Source organism: Podarcis filfolensis (genome assembly GCF_964270895.1).
Source record: "Podarcis filfolensis genome assembly, chromosome: 9".
NCBI classification, from domain to species: domain Eukaryota; kingdom Metazoa; phylum Chordata; class Lepidosauria; order Squamata; family Lacertidae; genus Podarcis; species Podarcis filfolensis.
This window is the reverse complement of record NC_139610.1, coordinates 76873131-76891568: the sequence shown is the minus strand read 5'-3', so window position 1 is coordinate 76891568 and position 18438 is coordinate 76873131. Positions and strand designations below refer to the sequence as shown.

The 18438-nt window shown below is 50.3% G+C and overlaps 1 protein-coding gene across 4 annotated transcripts in view; it reads left to right on the top strand.

Moving 5' to 3' along the window:
* Positions 1–18438, top strand: part of SFXN5 (sideroflexin 5) — an 88928-nt gene that overhangs the window by 7215 nt on the left and 63275 nt on the right. For all 4 annotated transcript variants that reach the window (XR_014538449.1, XM_083571763.1, XM_083571764.1 and 1 more), the window contains exon 3: positions 14643–14720. Coding sequence is in view for 3 of the 4 variants with exons in the window: in XM_083571763.1 (XP_083427889.1) it covers positions 14643–14720 (78 nt within the window). In the remaining variant the exon portion in view is untranslated. The remainder of the gene's footprint in view (positions 1–14642; positions 14721–18438) is intronic.

Sequence of the window (18438 nt, the reverse complement as noted above, 5' to 3'; positions counted from 1 at the left end):
CAACCTAGCAGTTTGAAAGCACATCAAAGTGCAAGTAGATAAATAGGTACCACTCCGGTGGGAAGGTAAACGGTGTTTCTGTGCGCTGCTCTAGTTCGCCAGAAGTGGCTTAGTTATGCTGGCCACACGACCCGGAAGCTGTACGCCGGCTCCCTCGGCCAATAAAGCGAGATGAGCGCCGCAACCCCAGAGTCGGTCACGACTGGACCTAATGGTCAGGGGTCCCTTTACCTTTACCTTTAACATTATCTTAAAGATTTCAAAATGGAACTTTACAAAGGAAATCAACTATAGAATGCACGTTTAATGTAGCAAAATTAATAAAAAATAAATCTTAAATATTTGAAGGGAAAACATTGCTGTAGGAATTCAAACATAAAATGCACATTTAAAACAGCATAATTAGCAAGAGAATCAAATATGTTCTGAAGCACGGAACATGATGCTACCATTTTCCTAGGAAATCATATGTTTTAGCTATAAGCTCTGATGCCTGGCCTTGCAGAACCAACATGGAGGGAGCTCTGTGCAGGTGCCAGGAGGTATGTGGGGAGACACTCCAAGATGTGCAGAAGCACTAAACTAAACTAAACAAAAATCTGGGAAGCCCCAAAAGGGGACCAGTGAGAACTGGGCACGCTTATGCCAGCTGTTTGAGGGGAAACCGGGCTGGAAGGGGAATAGGCGGTGTGTGTGTTTGTGAATCCTGGACGAGTCCATGGTTGTCTGGAACCTTGAGCAGAAGCGACTCCACCACATGGTATCTCTTGTTGTTCTTGTTGTTCTTACATTTTATTACCTGCCCTTCACCCTAAGGACCCAGGGCAGGTTATAACAATTAAAACCCAACATGAATATTGTTGGCATCCAGCTGTCTCGGCAGACAGTGGAGGAGTCCGCCTTTGGGGGTGAGGTCAAACCGTTGGCAGGTTGCAGCCCCTGCTGTGGCTGTAGAGACCGCAATGGGACAGACATGTTTTGTTGCATCTGGGGCAGAGGAAAGCAACCGCTTGGGCTGCTGCAGTTTCTTCTCTCTGGGCTCCTCCCAGCGGTCATTTCTCTTCTGGTCACTGCTGTGGATGCAGGATCTGACTGGCTTCAGGTGTGGTGGTCATCTAAGACACAATATTACACAATATAAAAAGCAATACGACATAAATATGCCAGAATAAGGTGCGTCCTAAAAATATTTATAGTATATATTGAAGAGGGTGAAGAGATGCGTCTTCAGCATCCTTTGGAAGCTGTACAATGAAGGTACCAGGGACACCTCTCTGGGGAGGGAGTCCCACAGTTCAGGGGCCACCACAGAGACGGCCCTGTCCTCCCTGGCCACCCTCCCCAACCTCTGAAGGCAGAGGAACAACCAAAAGGTGCTGATCTTAGCACCTGAGAGGGTCTGTAGGGAAGGAGGCGGTCTTCCAGGTATTTGGGGCCTGAGCCATTTAGAGCTTTGAACACCAACATGAGTACCTTGAATTGGCCTCGGGTATAAGCAGGCAGCCCATGCAACTGTTTTAAATCAGGGGTGACGTGAGATCTAAATGGAAGCCCCGCCAGTCATCTGTCTGCTGCATTTGGAACAAGGTGGAAGTTTTTGAATCGTCTTCAAGGGCAGCACCACGTAGAATGTGTTGCAGTATTCCTGTCAGGAAGTTACCAGATCATGTACGTTTCCGAGCACAATTCAAAGTGTTGGTGCTGAGCTTTAAAGCCCTAAACGGCCTCGGTCCGGTATACCTGAAGGAGCGTCTCCACCCCCATCGTTCAGCCCGGACAGTGAGGTCCAGCGCCAAGGGCCTTCTGGCGGTTCCCTCACTGCAAGAAGTGAGGATACAGGGAACCAGGCAAAGGGCCTTCTCGGTGGTGGCGCCCGCCCTGTAGAACACCCTCCCATCAGATGTCAAGGAAATAAGCAACTATCTTACTTTCAAGAGACAACTGAAGGCAGCCCTGTTTAGGGAAGTTTTTAATGTTTGATGCTGTATTGTTTTTACTATTCAGTTGGAAGCCACCCAGAGTGGCTGGGGAAACTCAGCCAGATGGGCGGGGTATAAATAATAAAGTATTATTATTATTGTTGTTGTTATTGTTATTATTATTATGTTGTGTACAGTGGGCGAGGAAGCATCTCTGTCCAAAAGTGGGCAAACCAGTTGGAGCAGGAACAAAGCCACTCCAAGCCCCCTGAGCCTCCAGGGACTGCATTGTGTCTTTTAGGAGTGTGCACTTCGTGCTGGGAGATAGCATAAATCATAGAGGCCTTCCTGGGTGAGAAACTTGCCAAGTTACAGACAAATAGGTGCCTTTTTTGCCGGGTGCCTTTAAAAGGAGAGGGGGGAGGGGGGACTTAAAGGGACTTGCTTCCCTCCCTTTTGTGGGCAACAAAAGGAAATGCAAACTAGAAAGAAAGAAAGAAAGAAAGAAAGAAAGAAAGAAAGAAAGAAAGAGAAGGAAAAAGAAAGCAGCCTGCAACATTTCAGAAGGATGCGGGCAAGGGCAAATAAGTTATGGCGAATGAAAGAAGCAGCTTCAGGCTTGTGTTGTGCCTGGTTGGCACGAAATGTTGCAGAAACCGGGTGCAAAGCTGACTTGACAGGCATGGCTGTGTGGGAAGGCGACACCGAGGCAGATGACCTGAGTGGCCTGCGCTTTCCAGGGAAGAGCCACAAGAAGAAGTTGCGGAACAGACAAGAGCAAGGCGGTACAGAAGCCCAGCGTCCCCATCAAGGGAAGTCATCATGCTATTCTATTCTGCCTGGAGTCCTATGTCCAGTTCTGGGTGCCACAAGCAGGAATGTGTGCAGAGGAGGGCAGCCAAGAGAACCAAGGGTCCAAAAGACAAGCGCTTGAAGGGGCTGGGTACGCTTAGACTGGAGAAGAGGAGACAGAGAGGAGAGAGGATGTCTAGAGGGCTGTCACATGGAAGAAGGAACACACTTGTTTTCTCCTGCTCTGGAAGGTGGGACTCAGAACCTACAAGAAAGGAGATTCTGATTCAACATCAGGGAGATCTTTCGGACAGCTATTCAACAGTGAAACTGCCTCCCTTGGGGGGTTATGGACTAGTCTTCCTTGGAGCCTTTTAAGCAGAGGTTGGGTGGCCACCTGTCTTGAATGCTTTAGCTGAGATTCTGCAGGGGGTTGGGCTAGATGACCCATGGAGTCCCTTCCAACTTTCTATGATTCTGCGATACGTCACTGCAACATCCCTTCCTCCAAGCTCTGTGACTGCAGAGCCCTGGCAAAATCACCCCCCCCCCCCCGATTAGAAGCTAGACCTGCCGCTCACAATGGCTGTCTCTCTCCCCACCCTGGTTTCTTCCTTCTATGGCAAGCTTTGGGAGAAACGTTTCAGTATTTGCGGACACACTTCTTAACAGAGTTTTCTCAGTGTTTGGCTCTCCGAAGAGTCCCCTCCACATATTAACCAGCCTGTGAAGGTTAGACTGAGCGACACCAGCCAGGCCACCAACTGAGCTTCAGGGCTGAAGTGGGGCTTGAACCCTGGTCCTCATCCAATGCTCTTAACCACTACCCCGCTCTGGCTCTCGTGCAAGTTATCCTCCTGCTCAGATTCAGTATTTTGCAGCTTTATCTGCACCTCTTCTGCCTGAGGCCGCCTGGCTGCCTGAGCAGCTGCCACTCTGAAGCGACCATCCCAAAGCCTTTTCTTGCGCAGACAATTTGGCTCCTGAACTGACCATTTACTTTATGAGCGTATTAGAGTCCAATTCTCTGCGCGCCAGGTTGAGAACATCCCCGGCAGGGATTTTATTTGTGCTTCTTCCACAATTGATTGGCTTAATTTGAGAGCAGGCAGCAAAGATGGATAGGATGGGTTCCTGCGAGCCTCTTTGGGCCCCCGCCCGAGAGAGCTGCAGCGGAGAAAACGGTTGTTCGGAGGGTGTAATGCCGGCGATGATGGCTTCGTTTATGAAACACAAGCTGCAGTGAAATCTGTAATCAATTTTCAGGGATGCGCGCGGAAGGCGAGACGTGCTGTAGCAGGGACGCCTTGGCTTGGCCTGAGAACTGCATGAGCCTTCAGGAAGGTGAACGGGAGCAGGGGAAAGGGGATCCTCTCCCAGCCAAGGCAAATGCAGCTCCAAACCCCACATGGATCCGTTTGGGCTGAGCCCCTTGTGTGGCAATGTTTTATACGTAGGGCTGCTTCTGAGGATGGTTCGGGAAATTTCACTGGTGCAGAATTGAGCAGCCAGGTTGCTCACGGGGGCAAGACGGCTTGAGCATCTTACAGTCCGACAGCACCAGCTGCCAAATAGTTTCTGGGTCCAATTCAAAGTGCTGGTTTTGAACTATAAAGCCTTACATGGCTCGGGACTGCAATAACTTAAGGACTGCCTCTCTCCGTATGAACCTTCCTGGGTCCCGTGATTGTCTTCTCAGGCCCATCTTCAAGAGACTCTTCCGTGAGAGGTCCAGAGGGTGGCAACACGAGAACAGGGCCTATTCTGCAGTGGCTCCCTGCTTGTGGACTGCTCTCCCCAGGAAATGCGGCAGTTGCCTTCATTATACACCTTAAGGTGCCAGGCCAGCCCGAGAGCCACTGTTGGTCGGAAGAGACAGTAGTGGCGCTCGAATCCTGCTTGTGGGCTTTGCAGAAAAGGCCTCTGGTTGGTCCCTCGGAGGACAGAATGCTGCTGGCCTGACCCAGCAGGCTCTTCTTGTGTTCTTATGTGGTATGGCTAAGCTAGATGGGGCAACAATTTGACCCCACCAGAAGGCAGCCGCCTAGGTTTCTTTGCACTCTTTGCAAACTGGTGACATCTGGCCAGGCAGCGAGATGCCCTTGCCCACCCTCCTTTCAGCAGAAGAGTGCTGCACTGGTGTTGGGTTGCCTTCAAGACAGCTCCCTTGCAGAGTTGCTTCCTCCCATTGGGAGGGAGTGGGCCACTCTGCCTCCTAAGAAGGATCTGGAGAATGCTGTGCTTTTCTGCATTCTTGCCGTGTGCTTTTGGGAGGCTTGTGTGTCCCATGCGGTTCAGGGGGGTGGGAGGGTCAGGGGCACGTGCAGCTGGGGGGCAGGACGTTGAGCATCCACCTGCCTCCTTCCTGTCGAGGGAGGAGCTGGCGGGTGGGCCTGCGTGCTGCTCCGCTCTGCACCCAAGCCGAGACAAAGGGGCCGTTCCTTTCTTTCTGCTGCTTTGACATTTCCCCCATCCTGGTGTTAACGTGACTTAAGAGCCGGCGTCGTTAGGGAGCCTGCTTTAGCACTTAACTAGCACTTTACATCTCCAAGGTGCTGCTCAAACATTAATTAATCCTCACTGTGAGGTAGGCACTAAGTATTACATTATGTTATAATTGCACTTTGCAGTGAGTAAACTGACAAAAATTAAGGAGAAGTGCCTCGCCCAAGAAATGAGGCGGCAGCGACTGCAGAGCTGGAAGGAGAGGATTCCCCCTCGTCGCTCAGCCGCTGGTACTCTGCAGCTGCCGGTGTGCCGGCGTTCCCGTTCTGGAGGGCTCGCAAAGGAAATAATGGCCAGGAGAAGAAAGCCAGGAACCAGGGAGAAAAAGCTGGCGGCCTCCATTGCACATTACATGTGGAAAGCAGATTGCAGTTCTCCTTCTTCTTCCATGTTGGTGGGGGAATAGAGACTCTGCAGGGGTTCTTGGACTCCAAATCCCAACATTTCAGCAGCCAGCATGGCCAATGCTAAGCAAGGATGGGAAATGTAGTCTAGCAATGTATGGGGCCCACCCCACCGGTTCCCTATCCCTGATGTCGTGTAGGCTGGAAAAACCACAAAGAGCCTTGAGGCACCCAGGAGACACGTTGGCAATGGCATAAGGGTTTCCGGACTGGAACCCATCTCTGTCTCATGCCACGCCAGGCTTTTGATGAAGCAGATTCTTGCAGCAGCAACAGCGTTGGCCGTTGTCAGTTTTCTGGTCTGGCCACAAGACTCCTGTTTGGGGCCAAGCACATTTCTTGCAGCACAAGACCTCCAGGGACCAGAGCCCCCTTCGTGGGGTGGCTCATTTGGCAATTCTGTGTACCCACGTCGGTGCAGAGAGAGAAATCATGGAAGGTCAGGTGAAAACGCAGAGCAAAAAACAACGAGCACAGGCTGGACTACATCGAAGCTTGACTGCATGCAAAGTGAGCCTGGAGTCACGATTCAGCTCAGGTGACCAGAGATACTTGAGGGCTGACTAAGCTTTCTGTGGGCGAATGGCTCCTTTGCAAGGTCATAAGTGGGATGTGAAGAGGTTTGAAGGGCTGCTGAAGAAAGATAAAGAAGCACCAGCGAAGGATTTGTTTGCTTAGAAACAAATGTGCTTATTTATTTTGTAGTTTACCTGACACAGGGCAGTTCCCCGTGGAACGTGCAATCAAGTTTGGAAATCGACCAAATCGTTAAAAACAACAAACGTCCAACAATTACCACATTTTTTGCTCCGTAGGGCACACCGGACCATAGGGCGCACCCAGTTTTTAGGGGGGGAAATCAAGAAAAATAATCTTATTTCCCCCCTAGCCCCAAAGAGCAGTGTACAGGATGCGCGCAACCTCTCCCTGCCGGAGGGGTTGCGCACGGCTATGTCACAAGCCAAGGATCCATCCCGCTGGCTGCTTTGGCTTCCTCTTTAGCCCCACGCAACCTCTCCCTCCTGGGTCAAGCTGCGCTGGGCTAAAAAAACCATAGCCCCATGCAGCTTCTCCCTGCTGGAGGGGCTGCGCGTGGCTATCCCTGAAGCCTGGAGAGCGAGAGGGGTCGGTGCGCACCGACGCCTCTCGCTCTCCAGGCTTCAGCAAAAGCAACGCGAAGCCTTTGGAGCACGGAGGGAGTGCTCCCTCTGCGCTTCGGAGGCTTAGTGTTGCTATCGCTGAAGCCTGCATTCGCTCCATAGGACGCACACACATTTCCCCTCAATTTTTGGAGGGGAAAAGGTGCGTCCTATAGAGCGAAAAATACGGTAAACCAATTCCATACCTGAAAATGTCAGCACCAGCTTCCATCGGGGGAAAGTGCGCAGCTCATGTTGCAGCCTTTTCTGCACATTGGCTTGGCAGGACTTTTGAGCAAATGTGCATCAGAATGGGATGCAAATCTCACTGAAAGTTGTTCTCTTTCGTTGTCCGTGGTAGGTTTTTTCTTAAGTAGATGGAGGGGTTTGGGAAGCATTCATGTACCAGAGCAAGAAGCAGGCCTCTCTCTGCACCCAGGCACATTTGCTGGAGCTGCATGCAGATTGGACCCAGATCTGAAGGCATGCATCATCTATCCACAAGCATTTATTTGAGCAAGGTATTTATCTGGATGAATTGGACTGTGTGTGCAATTTCAAACAATCAGAGAATCGTAGATTTGGGAAGAACCCCAAGGCCTATTTAGTAAAACCCCCTGCAATGCAGGAATCTCAACTAAAGCATCCATCTCAGAGCCATCAAGTGATCGGTGCAACGGTAGTTGGATTGAGATGCCCTTTCATGCACCATACATTTAATCCCAAAGATCTCCCAAGGAGCAGCTCTGTGTGGGAGCTGTTTGGGGTTGTGCCGTCAGAGGGGATTCTAGACTAGAGGACCAGATTCCTGGCTTGGTCTGGCTGCCCCTGCGACCTTCTCCCGGGGGCTAAGTCCTCCTTCCCCTCCCTCTCAGCTATGGAATCCCTGACAGATGCATAAATGAACCTGCAACTGCCCTCTTTCTCCCTTGTCGCCCTGGCAGTGCAAAACTTCCAACTTTCTGAACTGATCAAGTTCCCTGGCGCAGGCGGAAGCCGTGCCCACGTCCTGGCAGGTGTGAGACTGCAGGGCTTAAAATTAGGCCTTTAATTGCTTGTAATGAAACTCTGTTGGGGTAGCTGAGGAGATCAGCGGATATTTTTGCGAAGCTAATTTGGTCCATGTGACATTTCCTTGGACAGATTGCTGCTAACGCACAGCAGGGACTGTGGCGGCTGAGCCAGCCGAGAGCAGAAGGGAACAGGATGTGTCTTCGCTTGGTCTTCTCAGACAATCCCTCTGGACCACTGGCCTGAGCACGGCAGGCGCTGGAGAAGTCTTGCCTGCTGCGTGTGGGCCTCGTAGGATCATGGCCTCAAGTGGGTTCCCTTTGCCTCCCCTGGATGCTGGGTTCTGGCTCTCTCTCTCTCTCAGGGCCCCTGGAGGTGCTTATTTCGCAGGGGCCCTCCAGGGGCACACTTACCTTTATTTATTTATTTATTGACTTTATATACTGCCCTATACCCGCAGGTCTCAGGGTGGTTCACAGGTCCCACACCACACAGTTACTCGTAGTTCCTAAATTCATTAAGGGAAAGGCTACCGTATTTTTCGCCCTATAGGACGCACTTTTTCCCCTCCAAAAATGAAGGGGAAATGTGTGTGCGTCCTATGGAGCGAATGCAGGCTTTCGCTGAAGCCTGGAGAGCGAGGGGGGTCGGTGCGCACTGACCCCTTTCGCTCTCCAGGCTTCAGGCAGCTATCCACAAGCCTTCGGAGCGCGGCAGGAGTTCCCACTGGGCTCCGAAGGCTTGCGGATAGCAGGCTGCAGCCTGAAGCCCGGGGAGCGCAGCGCCAATTCCCGCTGCACTTGCCGGGCATCAGCAGCCATCCGCAAGCCTTCTGAGCGCGGCAGGAGTTCCCGCTGCGTTCGGAAGGCTTGCGGATAGCTACCTGTTCTGGGGGCCGGGGGAAGCTCGGGCTTCCCCAGCCCCGGGAGTGGTGGTTGCGAGGTTGCACGCAATCTTGCCGCCGCTCCTGGACCTGGGGGGGGGGAATAATTCCCCCCCTTTATTTCCTCCCCTAAAAACTAGGTGCGTCCTATGGTCCGGTGCACCCTATGGAGCGAAAAATACGGTACTTCAGTGCAATCCTATGAATTTCTACTAAGTCCCACTTAGTTCAATGAGTCTCTCCCCAGGTGTAGGATTGCAGCCTAAGCCAGCTGCTTAAAGTCTCTTAACGTACAAAAGTTGGGTATCTAGTAAACAAAACACAATGCTATTACAGTACAAGTTAGCTGAGCAAAGAGCTGTCAGTCACTAAAATAGAATAAGACAATCAATTAATACTAAGTATCAATAAATACTGACCTTCTGGAATCTAGCTAAAGCTGAATTTATCCTGGAACCTAGGTAGGAAGGACAAGAGCCCAGTCCATTTTAAGGTAGAGGATTTCAACTGATAACATTTGGTGCCCTGTGTTTTTAAAACACATACAAAATAAGACTTGTTAAAATACCCGTTCTGCATTTGTAAGAAGCTAGCAGTTCTGGGAAGAGCCACCTGCGCTTTGGAACTCCCTGCCAATTGATATGCTGTACTCTTTACGGCGCCTGCTAAAAACATTCTTGTTTAGACAAGGCTTTCCGGATGCTTAGTAATCTGGTGTGAATTTTAACCTGTTTTAGTATTTTAACTTTTTGAATTATGGTGCTGGCGGAGACTCTTGAGAGTCCCATGGACTGCAAGAAGATCAAACGCATCCATTCTGAAGGAAATCAGCCCTGAGTGCTCACTGGAAGGACAGATCGTGAAGCTGAGGCTCCAAGACTTTGGCCACCTCATGAGAAGAGAAGACTCCCTGGAAAAGACCGTGATGTTGGGAAAGATGGAGGGCACAAGGAGAAGGGGACGACAGAGGACGGGATGGTGGGACAGTGTTTTCGAAGCTACGAACATGAGTTTGACCAAACTATGGGAGGCAGTGGAAGACAGGAGTGCCTGGCGTGCTCTGGTCCATGGGGTCACGAAGAGTTGGACACAACTAAACAACTAAACAACAACAAGTATTTTAAATTTTTTATGTTTGCTGTAATTTATTATTGATTTTGTTGTTTTATTTTGTCGTAAACTGCTTTGAGGGTTGGGTTTTTTGGTTTTCTTACAATCTAGCGGTATATAAATTTTATGCAATAAATAAGTACCGGTAAATAAATAATGTGGTGAAGACACACACAGTTCCACAAAGGAGCCTGGTTATGAGGATGCTGGCAGCTTCTCCTTTCCATCGGTGCTTGTCAGTGGAGAAAGAGTCGTCCGCAGCAGAGGCCTGGGAGGCTCCTGGAGGGGCCTGGCAGCTTTGATACAGCCCCCAGGCCACCTGCAGGGAGAGAAGAGGGTGAAGAAAGCCCAGCACCTCCTTTCCATTGAAGGGGGAGTCCTGCTGCTGGCGAACATCGCGTCCTCGCGCTGCTGGCACTGCCAGAACCTGGACCCTGTCCCAAAAGCAGCCCCCGGAAGTGGGAGCCCCCGCTGCTTCTTTTCAGCTCCGTCCTCTGCTGAACCTTCTCTGGTCTGGACTGGTCCTTTTTGTCCATTCGGGTTTTATTTTTGACTCCCTGGTGCCAAAGAAGGGATAAGGTAACGTACAAACGTTTGAAGCAGAGATTGGACATGGTTTGCATGTGCCATTTGTCCTATTCAGAACGATTGGCTTTGGCCAGGGTTGTTGTTAACAGCGACGACAAAGGATTCCTCAGTTAAGGTGGGTGGGGAGGGGGGGCAGAGGACAGGGCCATTCATTTATTTGCGCACCCCCCCCCATGATTCCATTCGGAGGAGCACAGTGTGCCATGTAGATCTCTTGCAAAGAAGAACAACTCCTGCTAGGTAATCCCAGCATCGAAAACATACCAGCAGCAAGTGCAAAGAGCTCCCCGAATGCTAAGTAGACCATTCTTCTTTGCTTTGCTTTTTGTGTGGAACTGGGTCACTTCCCTCGGCTCCTTAGTTACCGTCCACTCACTTGCCTCTCTCTCCGCACGGGCACAAACGGCGCCAGAAGGATTGTCAGTCCTTCAAAATCTAGGTGTGTGTTGGGGGCAGGCTTCTGGCTTTCCTCCTACAGGTCTTGGGTCAACTGGTCTCTTTCACTCCCTTTTATTTAATTGCAAACTTTTCCATGCCTTTTTTTTTTAAGGTATTTTGTCTCGGGAGCTGCATCTGGTTTAAGTGGGAGGAAAATATTCTCACTTTTGTGGCAGGGAAGGAAAGGACCAGCAAGGTTCTCAGCTCCATCCCAACCCTCCCTCCTTGCGAAAATTAAAATCCAGATTTGCTACTGACGTTTCTCCTGGAAGGAAGCAGCCACGCTGCAGTTTATCTTGGTTAAACAGGCCGTGGGGCAGGGAGGAGCCTCCCTTTCTGCAGAGGGTGTGAAGGATGCTCCTGGTGGGCCCTGGCAGCCTCGTTGCCTGACCCTCCTCTCTGCATGTGCATGGGTGCAAATTGGAGGTTTCTCTGGCGCCTGCTGTCCAGCGGCCTTGGAGGTGATGCTCTCTCCATGCTCAGCACTTAGCTCCAAGCCCTGAACCTGCTCCAGCTCCCAACTGGGAGCCCTTGCAGCCTCCAACTCAGTGCCCAGATCACTGCTGCATCCAGGTGGTCCCAATAGTGACCCCTCTGCCCTTCTGACTGTTGTGGCTGCCTTTCAGAAACTTGTCTGCAGAGGCAGAGCCTGTTATTTGGAGTGCAGAAGAAGCATTGCTTAATTCCCTCCTGCATTCCTTCTAGGAAGCTGATCTCCCCGGCCGGCACGGAACTGGAATATTGCTGTATGTCTGGGTACAATGTGCTTGGCATGTTGCTTCTGCGGATTAGTCTTCGATTAGTCTTCCTTCAAAGAAAGGCTCAACAGCTTGTGGTGCTAATCTCTGAAGGATTTGCCCCCAAGGATGTGGTGGCCTCGGAAGGCAGGAGGACTCTCGGAGGGGTCTGTCTTTGCCGCAAACAGGGTGGAACGGATTCCTGATGCCCACGTGCCCTCCTTGCCCTAGCCCCTCACCCCAGACTTGCTTTGGTGTGGGAACCCCGTTCTGGAGGCTAGCGAGGATTGCATTGCAGGGGTTGGAGTAGATGACCCCAGGAGTCCCTTCCAACTCTATGATTCTGTGCTTCTTGTGGGCAGAGTGACATCGCACAGGACCAAAGGTCCGCTTTGGAGGCGCCAGAGGGAGGCGGAAACGGCAACCAGCGTGTGGCTTCTGGCTCTTGCCAGAAGAACTATACAACTTGTAGAAGACATCTGAAGGCAGCCCTGTATCGGGAAGTTTTTAATGTTTGATGCTTTATTCTGTTTAATAATAATAATAATAATAATAATTTTATTTATACCCTGCCCTCCCCAGCCAAGACCAGGCTCAGGGCAGCTAACACCAGATATAAAACAATTGATTAAAATACAACTTAAAAACAAGATTAAGTACATGATTAAAATGCAGCCTCATTTCAGTAGAAACTCAAATCAAAAACTTTTTTGGGGATGAAAACGTCAAGTCTTTACCAAGGCCAACTATCTGGACTGGTCCTATGTGGGCCAGAAAAAAGCCAGGGAAGTCCCTAAATAGGAGATCTGTCACAGAAGGAGAAAGGAAAAAGGAAAGAGGGGAAGGGGATCAAGTTGATTCCAAGCCAAAGGCCAGGCGGAACAACTCTGTCTTACAGGCCCTGCGGAAAGAAATCAGATCCCGCAGGGCCCTGGTCTCAGGAGGCAGAGCGTTCCACCAGGCCGGGGCCAGAGTTGAAAAGGCTCTGGCTCTGGTTGAAGCTAATTTAACTTCCTTAGGGCCCGGGACCTCTAGGGTGTTGCTAGATATGGGCCTTGAGGTCCTCTGTGGGGCATACAGGGAGAGGTGGTCCCATTGGTACTAGGGTCCTAGGCTGTGATATTTTAGATATTCTGTCAGCTGCCCAGAGTGGCTGGGGAAACCCAGCTAGATGGGCGGGGTATAAACATAAATAAATGTTGTTGTTGTTGCCAGCTTCCCTGGAATGCTCTGGCTCTTGGCATGAAAACTCTGCCTTGCTCAAAGGTCCAGCAAGGCTTGGATTCTGGGCTAACGCTTAATGGCGCCCGTACACAGTGAGCAAGATGCCATAAGGACACTGGCCCTTTTCATGGGACGGAATGACCTGTGGTCTCCTGGCTGCCACCTCTTTGCTCTTCCAAGGCACGCTTTGGGTGTCCAGGTGAGCCGGTCAGCGTAGACCAAGGAAAGCTTTCCTACGACTCCCATCACCCTGGATCATGGCTAGCTCTTCCTATGTTCTTTCATTTGAAAGTCCACCAAAGGTTGGGCCAAAGTGCAGTGGCAGACCACAGGCACGCGGTACCGAGGGACCATTGCTCTGACTTGGTGTAAACTAACGTCCTGTGTTCAGAATCTCAATTTTTCTATAACTAGCTTTCAGGAGGACGTGATAGCACTAGATGCATTGCAGTTTATCGTTTTGGTCTGATGAAAAGCCAGCAGCGAATGTCTTAGGCTAGTGAGCGCGTTGGCTGGATGGGGAGTTGGGGGGGGTCTCCTCTCATTAGCTCTCTAAAAAGCCCCCCCTCTCTGCTGCACCTCCAGCTCTCAGGTTGGCATCCTTTTCTGCAGTTTCCCAAGCAAATGGCAAAGCTGCCTTTGATGTTGCAATGAAAAAGGAAGAAAGAGATCTCCGTGCAATTATTGGGAGCCTGAGGAAGGAGCAAGCTGGGTGGCAGAACGCGAAGAGAAGGTCTCCTCCTTCTGTGGGGCTCCAGTAGCTGCAGAAGCCAAAACCTTTGGAGCCAATTGGATTCTTTTCCCAAAAAGGCCTTTTCTTCAAAACTTGCAATAAACTTTGATAAAGCAACAGCAGTGTTCAAACTTGAACTTTTGTGTTGCATCATTATTTACATTTAGCATAATTCTTCAGTGGGAATTGTTCAGTTATAAATCCATTGCTGCGAGCTGCCCCAAGTGCTGACTGAGGCCAGGAATGCATTCTTACTCTATTTAATTCAAGAAGAACCACTTTGAATCTCTGGCTGGATGAAGGAGAGGAGGGGACAAGAGGACTTCTCAGGAGATCACGTTGCCCACCTGCTACCCTTGAGGCTGTCAGGGCAGACGGACCTCTTGATAATTGTATATGACCGTATGGCATTTCCCCCACGGAAACCAGGCAGGCACCTGACAGGCCTGAAGTTGCTTCACTTGCTGAGAATGGATTGGTTTTGCCAAGCATTTTTAGCTCATTAATTTGATTCAGTGTTGGTCATTTCTTCCATATGTTATGATTCTAGAATTTTAAGACTTTAAAGTTTTATGATGTTTTAATGATTTTACTGCATTTCACCTTGATTTTTTTAATGAGTTGGTTTATTAAGATTCTTCTAAACTAACGGACAGACAAATGAGAATACTTGGGTAGTTTTGCACAACTTGCGTAATTTCTTCCAATAACAGAACTTTTATTGCTGTAAAACATATATCTAATTTTCTTTGACCTGAGGGAGATTTTTCAGGAACTGTGTAACTGAGGTCTTCCTTGGGCCTGGGGGTGATTTCAGTCTCTTAAACTGGCCCCCTCCACTCCCATGCCTTCCCCCAAAGGGCTTCCTGTGCTGCCAGTCCAGCTCTTTTGCACCTGCAGGATGAGCTGGCATTTCCAGGGTCCCCTTTCCTAGTCCACCTGGTTGCAGAGAGCATTCTGCCTGTGAGACAGCCAAAGCCACAACTAGACCTTGAGGACAGACAATTCGCAGTTTTAAAATTCAGCTAAGTGACTATGCTGTCTTGGCCAATTGGTGCCCCTGGGTAGTTTCTTGACACCTGGTGTGAGCTGTAGTCCCCCCCCCCCTTTGTGGAATAGTTGCTGCTAACTCTCACCTCTGCTTGTTGTTTGTGTGCAGAGTCGTCTTAAAGAAGCTGTGCAGTTGCTGGAGGATTATAAACATGGGACTCTGCCCCCAGGAGTCACCAATAAAGAGGTAACCGAAGTGCATGAATCTTTGTACAAGCTTTGCGTAAGCATAAGAACCTACTGATCTGCTGCTATAAGTTCCATGGCCAAAATGGGGTCTGCGCTCTACAGGCGCGTCTGCATCTTTGAGGGTCAGGTGCACATCGGATGGGCTCCCTTCTGCATCTGAAACCCATAATTTAGATCAAGACAAAGATGCATCTAGCCTAGAGCCAAATATTCTCCTCTGTGCATTCTGATATTGAATATTTTCTGTATCCTACTTCACACATCACTCTAAGCCCTGTGGTATGTTTAACCCAGCCTAAAAGGCCAACCAAGGTTGGTTTTCTGACAAAAACCACATTGTGAAGCCATGGTTTGTTGATTTCTGGACCATGGCTTGTTTTCACTACTGCTTAGCATTGTATCTGAAGCAAACAACCTTGCTTAACCATGGCTTGTTTGGCTACCCCAGATGCTCACCAAGCCACAAAGATGCAAGGCAAAACATAGAAGCTTTGGTGGAACTGAGCTGTGGGGCTTATGGAATCGTCCGTGAGACAACATGTGGCTTGTGGAAGAAACCCTGGTTAAAACGGCACTATCTGTGTACGCATCCAGCCTCTGAATATTTGCCAGATATTAATTGGGTGTTTTAATATGTGATGTTCATTGATGCTGGACTTTAGTGTTTGAAATTTCACACTATATTTGACAGCTGGCATGCAGTGGTATTTAATGTTTTGACAGTGTTTGTCAGGTTATGAAGTTTCATTTTTGACAGCTGCCAGAATCCAAACAATCAAAAGATGCCAAGAAGTCTATAAAGCATTCGAGTTCTGAGTTCTGAGGTAAAGAAAACCAGATTCAAAATTTGATTCGGGCGTTGGACATTGCTGGGGATCCCAAGTTTCTGCCAGATTTTGTTTCAGCCCCCTCACATGCAGCCCAATGCCCTTAGGAGCTTGACAGTCCCCAACACCTGGGAAATAGCACTGCGCTGCCTCTGAATTTGAAAGCTCCATTTTTAGCTCTCATGATGGCCGGCCTTCATAAGCCTTTCCTCCATTGCTCTGCTTAATCCTCTTGAAACTGGTGCTCACCCTCATCTCTTGTGGCAGAGAACCATGGCATAGTTGTGTCCAGGGGTGTGAGCAAACTTGGCGCAAACACAGCTTCACAGTCAGAGGGGTCTATATCTTTCACTGTGTGCTGCCTGCCCCCTGTGCCCATCTCTATGGCGCCAGGGGTGCATGGTTTGGATTTCCATCCACGGGTAGTCTGGACATGACAAGTTGTTGCAGAGAGCATCTGGGAGAGGAGACACATCCTTTCACTTTGCCATGGCTGGGCTGGGATTTGAACTTGGGTTTCTTGTGTCCACAACCAACGCTTTGTCCAGTGACCCCCCCATTGGCTGTGACCACAGATGTATTGGAGCAAAGTTGTTTTCCTCCACAGGAGAGGCTCAAGCCCAAAGATTGACCTCCCCACTCCCCAATTCATGGTTCAGCCAGTTCAGGGTTCTTCACTACTGTGGCCAGGAAGGCCTCGTTCAGACAACTTTTGGATAACTGGGATGAAGACCTTTTGCACGAAAATCCTCTGCACCCTCCTGGGTGGGCATCACCGCTGAATCGGCTGTGTAGAGGCAGCAGGTTTGCCCTTGTTCAGCCTAACCTAGCTGAATGTTGGGAAGAGGCCTCTTTGTCCCAGAAACAAGGGCTACAGGAGCAAGGAAGAACTGGGGTGGGTGGGAAATGGAGACTTTGCCCATGGGATGCGGGTGGCAGTTACGCGACGCCAGCTCTGCACTTGGCAAGTGTCAAGAAGCACCGCCAGGAATGGTGCTGGGTGGCGGCTGTGAGCCAGTAGGCTGTGAGGGAAAGTGCCTTGCCGGCAGATGGGCTAATAAGTGTCTGGCATGTGTCAAAAGCGCAGAGCAGCTGGTGTTTGGGGAAGGCCCCATTGCAGGAGAGGTCTGCTGCTAGCGGGCATTGGTCCCTTTCTTCCACTTGCATCTCCCCTCCCAATACCACCAGATGACCCACCTGGCCTCTCCTGGTCCCATGAAGGTGCCCATGGGGCCAGGTGGGCCACAGCACCACAGAGAGTGCATCGTGAGCAGTTCCGACAGGCGTTGGGAGTGACCAGAGACCTTTGAGCACCTGCCCTTGGCTCTGCTCCCTTGGTTGGAGAGTGACCGCCTCCAAAAGAGGCAGCCATTGAGCTCTTCTCTGGCCCTTCCTGTACCAGATGAGCTATTATGGGGATATAACTGAGCAGAAGAACACTGGGCTCCTCCAACTCTTTAGTCCATGGTGATGACGACAATGACTTGATAGTCACTTCGTTACCCAAAGGTCTCCAAGAGACTTGCAGCACCTGTAAAAACATAAGCATAGACACAGTGTACTATTTTTTAAAAAATCATACAAAACCTACCATTCATTAAAGTGTTTTTACACTATGCAAAAACAGAACCACAGGAAGCTTGGGCAGCGCACTGCTAATGCGCAGAGCAAGGATCTGTTGCATTCTTCTTGTGGCTCCGTATAATGTGTTGCACAACGGCAGTGCCAAATAAATAAATAATCCATCCATAGAACAGATCAAAACTTAGCAGCGTCGGGCCACTTAGCAACGGCGTGGAAGCAACTGTGGCAAACCTGCCACAGTCGTTTCTGCAGCTAGCTAGTCATTGCTACTGGAAAAGATGATCCGAAGTGCTTAGAAGGGATTGTTTGTGTCGCAAAAGCGCACCGTAGTTAAGTGTATTTGATACGTTCTTAACTAGGGATGCTTGGTTCTGTCTGTTCCCATCTCAGCAGTTCACATGGTTGCCTCCTCTGTGCTGAAATGCCTGATGATGAGGCTGAGGGGAAGAAGGGGCAGCAGGCAGTGTTTCTGAGTCTTCCCGTTTCTCAAAGTGTGTGTCAGCAGCTCTGTCCTCAGCTGCCTGGAATTAGCCTTAGAAGTTTTTTAAGAGTGGCTGACCGGCCATTTGTCAGGGATTCTTCAGCTGTGATTCCTGGGTTGGAATCTACAATTCTTTGATTTGATGTCATTGCTCCCCCATGTCTTACCCAAGCTACCTGGGATGTGATGCTGGGGGCAAGGAGAGACTATTCTGGGCTGGGCAGCGCTACTGTCTTTGCATCCTGCTTGCGGGGGCTTCCAGGACGCATCTGCTGGAGACACAGTTCTCAAACAGAGGGGCCCTTGGTCTGACCTGGCAGAAGATACCTGACTTCCCTCCTTGTCTGCTGGTTCCTGGCTGCTATGGAGGGCTTGAGCATGCTTGGGCAGCCCTCTTCAGCGAGGCCAGGTTGGGATGTGGAGCTGCAGGACAGGCCCCACAGCTCATGAATGAGAACAAATCCTCTGCTGTGGAACCAGTGATGAGTGTCCAGCGCACAGCTTGCTGAGGAAGAGGTGTTACCCAGTTCCTCCGCTGAAGGCTGCTCATCGGAGCTCGTCCTTGTGTGCCGCTAATGATGGTAACAGGCTGTCGGCGGCCATCGCCAAGGTTTCCCAGCACTGCGTGGGCTGCCGTGGGGAGGAGGAAGTCGGCAGGGCCTGGGCTGCCTTCGTGGCTGCGGGGGCAACTTCTCGGCTCTCCTGCTCAGCTTTCCGTGATCCCTGCTTAGCAGAGCATACAGAAAACATGACGCTGCAAGCTTTGCTAACCTGGCCCCTTCCAGGTGTTTGGGGCTGAATCTCCCATCACTTGGAAGGTCAGG